The following is a 5,921-nucleotide window of genomic DNA, read 5'->3' as shown; positions in this document are numbered from 1 at the left end:
TTACTATTCAACTATAAAAGAAAAATCAGCAACATACCAAACTTTATCTAAATCATTTCCATTAAGACATATTTCAATTATATTATCAAGCATCAGTCCAGTCCAACTGAAAATTAAGTATGCAATGTATTTCATCCATATGAAAAATTAAATAATTTTAAAATTTTCAAAATACATCAAGATAAACAATTTTAATCATCATAACTTACTATATACGATTCACTCTACTTTCATCCTGAGAATCAATTCTTTCTTTAATATCCCATGCAATTATTATAAACTGTTTTTGAAGCTTTTAAAAAAGATATAAAATTATATAAATTTATATTCTAAACCTATTTAACTTCCATAAATATAATGAACCAACCTCTTCGTTTTGTTTTGTACAGGCCATAACAGATAGTATACTTTGAACAATTCTCTCTCTATCTGCATGATTAAATGTTATAATATCTGGAATGAAATAAAACATATTTTAAAATTTATAGCTTTTTTTAATATGTTTACTTATTTATCCCAAGAGATTATTCACTTTTATATTAAAACTGTTATAACTGGTTAAAAAAATTATATATATTATTTTATCTATATTATGTGATGTTTGATACGTAAACATGAACTAAGTAAAGAGTAAAATGCCATTATAAACATTTTATATTGACAATTACTTATTTTAAAACTTACTGAAAACAGATAAGAAATAATATTGATAAGAATTATATATTATTAAAAACTGTTTGTATTAATCATAATTATGAAATAAAATATTAACTCTTTAAACATAAAATCAGCCAAAATCGACTTAATCTGCTCAAGACAAAATTGCACCATGGAAAAGTTGTTTGACTGATTTTGCTATACAAATTTCCCTTGTAGTCTGAGGTGTAAAAAGAATTCTGTCTCCAGGTACTCAGAAAGAATATTAACTCTTTAAAAAGTTATTCATTGTAATAAATATAAAATTCATATAAACACATTGCATAAATCATTAATAATTCTTTGGGCAAATTAAATTAATCAATGTGCAATTTTAGAAAAAATATAAATATAAATTTTAATAAACTGTAATTAAACATTTATTTTTAATATTTAAAAAAACAAAATAAAAATTTTCAAGTAATGAGATTGTTATGAAATTAAAAAAGTATTTTTATATTTTCCAGTAATATTTTAATAAAGTAACTTGAATGAAAATAAAGTTAATACAGAAATGAATTTGTGTAAAATATTATAGATTGAATGATATTAATAAAGAATCAAAGAAAAGCTATAGCAGAAACCAATTACAAAGTACAAAAAGTTAAATTGGAAAGAGTACAGAAAATAAAAAGAAATAGAATCAAAAGTGAAAAACAAAAATCTAAACATGTGATCAAATACTGTTCAGAAAATGAAATACCAAATATATGGGATAATGCTACATATACAGTACATTCTGTATTCTCATTTGAATATTTGGCATTTTCATGAATAATGGAAAACTAGTCGCAATATTTTTATAAGTAAATTTTGTAATGAGAAACTCAATACACATATTATATTCTGTTTAAAATTATGATTAGCCATCATAATTTCCATGATGACTGAAATGTTAATCAGATGCTTTAAAAAAAAAAAAAAAAAAAAAAATATTTCCTACTCCACATTATTTTACAAAGTATTCCAAGTGCAGAAATATTCCATTAAAATATATTAATTCATATTGGAGTAAACTTGTATCCTAATGAAAATACATTACATTTGTAATGTTTTCTAAAGTATTAATTTAAAAAGATTGAAAAAATTCATCAATTAAACAAACATTTACTTTATCAATGTAAATTTCATTAACCAATTTAAACATTTTAGCAAATTTTATTTTTTTCTTTGTTTTCATAAACCATAAAAATGATTGCAGCTTTTCTTGTCTAATTGTAGAGAATAAGATGAGTTAGATTAGCACTGCCAAATATATATATATACAGGAATACCCTGCTAATGAGTACCTTGTTAGTGCAAACAGATTCTTTGTCTCCTGGCTGGCCTTATGGGACTTTCTTAAGGTGTTAATGTGAAATCCCTAGTAACTCATAGTGAAAAGTAAAAATTGGGACGCCAACATTCTATCATCCCTGATAATGTGAAAAAAAAAGAATGAAAAAATAATCCGAGAACTTTGGCTTATTAAACCTCTGTAACACTGCTTCACTGCCAAACCTCTTAACAACGATTTTCCAGTAAGATTGTCTCAAGATTAGATGCAAAGAGGACAGGGAAAGTGTGCGTCAAGAGCTGAATCTGCAGGTTTATGAAATTTCTCAAGTACTGTACTGTGCATGCCAACCACTTGGCTTTTGGATAAACAGTTCATCTTTCCTACCTCTGCTTGCCCTGTAGCCCATCCTTGGCAAATAATGGTCTTTATCACCTTCAAGTGTTTTTAATAATTTCCATGATTGTCTTTTCTTTTAATGTTCCTCAGTTTTAAATGAAACTATATTTCCTATTGTACTTAAAAACTACAGTAATCATACCTTCAATGGTATCAACAGGAAGGATCATTTCTGGATAGAAGATTGGCATTACTGCATTATATAGTCAGTTAATATAATGACCAAATTCTAACAAAGTTTAAAATTTCAGAATTTAGATTACAATTGAAATTCATTAAGTTTGAATCCAGTAAAGATAATTAAAGGATTTATAATCAATATCTTTTGATTTCTGCCCATTTAACATTCAAAAATTGAAGTTATGCTTTTGATTGGCTAACAAATTTTAACTGTAAAAAATTTTGTATTTGAATGTGAAAATACCCTTCAAAATTTTAAATCTCTTGCTGTGATTGGTTAGAAAAAAAAGTCAGTTAACTAGTAAAATAAATATAACTAACAATGGTTTTAAAAACAGTATAAACATGCTGTCTCCTTTTGGTGTCTCTACTTTCTAATGAAGTTCTCCTATTTATCATGTTGCAAATACAGATGTGAGATTTTGACCCCTTTTTCATTTTCACTGTTGTTTTGATCAATGTTAATTGAATATTTAAAGTAATATTCTAATATTCTACTCAAGAAAAGGGCAACCAGAAGGTCAAGTGGTGAAAAGAGGACAAGGTGGAAAAACCCGCACATCCTTTTTCTTGCAATTTTCTGATAGATAAAAACCGATCAAATATCAGTCTAAGTCAACAATCACTAGGATGTTTGGACTTATATTACAATCCTAGTCAAGACCGTCAATTATTAATGATGGGAAACTGTCAAACAGATAGAATTATGAGGTAAGAGGAATAATCAAAATGGATAGAAAATAGTAATAATTCTACCAAATCATCCAGTTCTTGACAGCTCATATCAGCAAAACCTGGACATAGCTTAAACTTAGACCACATTAAATCAAAGTTACCTGAGTCAATTCTCATGCACAACAGGTATAAAAAAGGGTCTCACCCGACAATTGGCGCATGGACATCAACAGTAGACATAAGTCACACCATAATCAAGGCAGCCACCAACAGCGGACATATTCTGAGAATATACACAACATTCCACCCATCAATACCTATACTGCCAAAGTCATTTCCTTCCAACACCCTCTCAGCCTTAGATCACCAGCTGACATTGCATAGAAGACTCTGGGAGCTATGAAGTGTCATCACAAGGTATTAGCTTTGAACCATTTATGTAAACTCTCTCTCAGTTGACTTAGATTTTAAGATAGACTTAGCCGCACCCTCAGTTTCCCATTGTTCTCTATCTGTCTCAATTTGTTCCCAACCAAAAGGAGCTAATGTTTATTACTTTATCTTGTTGTAACTTCCTTTCTCCACTTATATTAAATTTGTTCTGTTATTTTACTGGTTGTAGTTACTCGTGTATCGCTGACCTCACTAAGCCTCCCACTCGCATAAATTCATGCCACCCACTGACACCATGAGCGGGATTTGCCATCCCATCGTCAGAGAGTGGGTTAGATCTCACACCGTAGCTTCTGACATCTCACACAGTATTTATATACTGAATATTTTTCTATATACTGTTTCATATTGGTCTGAATATTACACAATGTTTTTCCTAGATTCAATTATGTTATGAAGCAGGCTACTCTAGATCAGTGCTTTTGAAAAGCTGTAGTTATTGCAGTTCATTGTATCCCTTCTATAATGAAATACTGTATCTAGTTTAAAAAATTTATCATCACTCCCACCTAAGATGTTTTCCCATTTAAGACATTTTTCCATGCCTTCAAAAATGTCTTAAAAGGGTTATACTATATACAGCATACTGTTTATATACTGTATACTGCAAGTAAGTGTCACATCTCATTTGCATACTGTATTGAACACAGTGATGAGTACTGTAGGAAGGAAGCAATTCACTTCTTGTTTGCACGGTAGGGCTACAGCTGCTGTATTTACTGTATATACAGCACTATATTGATTGATTTCCTATTTTTCTCACCATGTTAGAAAAATGGCAGTGACAGGAACCAAATATGTCAAATGTCAGAGCAAAGAACTGTCATTGTCCAATAAATTGAAGATTTTGGAAGAGGCAGACAAAAAAGAGAAATAAAAAAAAAAAAGAGATTGAAAAGCAGTATGCCCCTACTATCCTGTCAACAGCAGAAAAGCCCCCTACTATCCTGTCAACATATTTGAAGAGAAGAAATGCAACAGAGACAGCAGCTGCAGATGGCTGCAAAGCAGATGGCCATTTTAAAGGGAAAACTTGCTGCAGAGGAAATAAATTAAAGGAAAGAATGACAAAAATTTTGCTGGCTTGCAATGCAGACAGAAGTGAAAAGTTAATGTTGCTTGTTATTGGCAAGTATGATAAATCATGCTGTTTAAAGCAGGTTTCTCTCTTGCAAGTACACATATTAAAAACACTTGGAAGACTGTTGTGATCTTTCATGTGTGTGGTTGCTGTGCTTAAAGAGAAAAATGTGTTGACTGAAGCAAAAGATCTTGCTGGCTTTTGAAGACTGTCACCCTCATCATGTAAATAAAAAGCTACAGCTGAATTTCATCAAGACTGTATTTTTGCCATCAAATTGCACTGCGAGGCTGCAGCTGTTGGATTGTGGCATTATTTTGAGTTTCAAGGTTGCTTACCACAAGAAACTGACAAGACACTATCTGTTAGAAATAAAGTGAATGGGAAAAAGTGTGAAAGACAGATATATCCGTCCAGGGCTATCATGTGGCAGTGGTGAAGGATGGATATATGATATCCGTTAAATTCTTTTGGGGGTATCGCTAAAAACCAGCCAAAAATTACCGCGAAAAAAAAATCACCTAAAAAAATGAATTATGTAACAATAAAAAAAGACTTTTTCTTTACTAGATCTAACTGTTTACAAAATCTTTTTCTGAAACAGTAATGAGAAAAAACGCACAGAAAAATACTTTAAAAATTTCTCATGTTTATTCTCCACTACTGGGGGTAGAACCATACCTGACTAGTCCACTGTTGAAAGGTTAAGAATTGAACCATCCTGGATTGCATAAGGAATGTTGTGACGGCATGGGATGCAGTAGCACCCCAAGTAATAATGAAGTGCTTTATAAAAAATGTGAGAAATAGACCGAGTTAATTAAAAATAAAATGTTTAATATTAAACAATCAATTATTATTAACATCGAAACTCTCAGTTTTTCTTTGTGTTAAAATTTTCCCTGGGAGGAAATCTATCCTTCCGTGCCCCGGAGTAACTTCCTTTCACGACGGAACCCGAAACTGAATCACCCGGACATCTTTTGGAAAAAATCCACGATTGGTGAAACCCGACCACGAGACCCGAGGGTATAAAGACCAGGTGCCGCACGGAAGGGGGGTCGATTTCGTTTACCCAGATCCAGGACGCCACCCGACCGCCTCGCCGATGAACCCTGGGACGCTCCCGAGATACGACCGCATACCTACCCGATCAAGAGC

General features: G+C 31.5%; 1 protein-coding gene across 1 annotated transcript in view; it reads right to left on the bottom strand.

Annotated features, from left to right (window-relative positions):
• Window positions 1-37: 37 nt before the first annotated feature.
• LOC111641670 (protein PTCD3 homolog, mitochondrial-like) overlaps window positions 38-5,921 on the bottom strand; it is a gene marked incomplete at its 3' end in the record, with an annotated part of 29,788 nt that continues 23,904 nt past the window's right edge. Inside the window, exons 18-20 of the mRNA XM_023387874.1 lie at window positions 368-453; window positions 210-292; window positions 38-106 (exon numbers count right to left, since the gene is read on the bottom strand). Of these exons, the coding sequence (XP_023243642.1) occupies window positions 38-106; window positions 210-292; window positions 368-453 (238 nt within the window). The remainder of the gene's footprint in view (window positions 107-209; window positions 293-367; window positions 454-5,921) is intronic.

This window comes from Centruroides sculpturatus, unplaced genomic scaffold (assembly GCF_000671375.1).
Source record: "Centruroides sculpturatus isolate CEXI.00-Female unplaced genomic scaffold, Cexi_2.0 scaffold1512, whole genome shotgun sequence".
NCBI lineage: Eukaryota > Metazoa > Arthropoda > Arachnida > Scorpiones > Buthidae > Centruroides > Centruroides sculpturatus.
The sequence above is the reverse complement of the archived record's forward strand: the minus strand, read 5'-3'. Positions and strand labels throughout refer to the sequence as shown.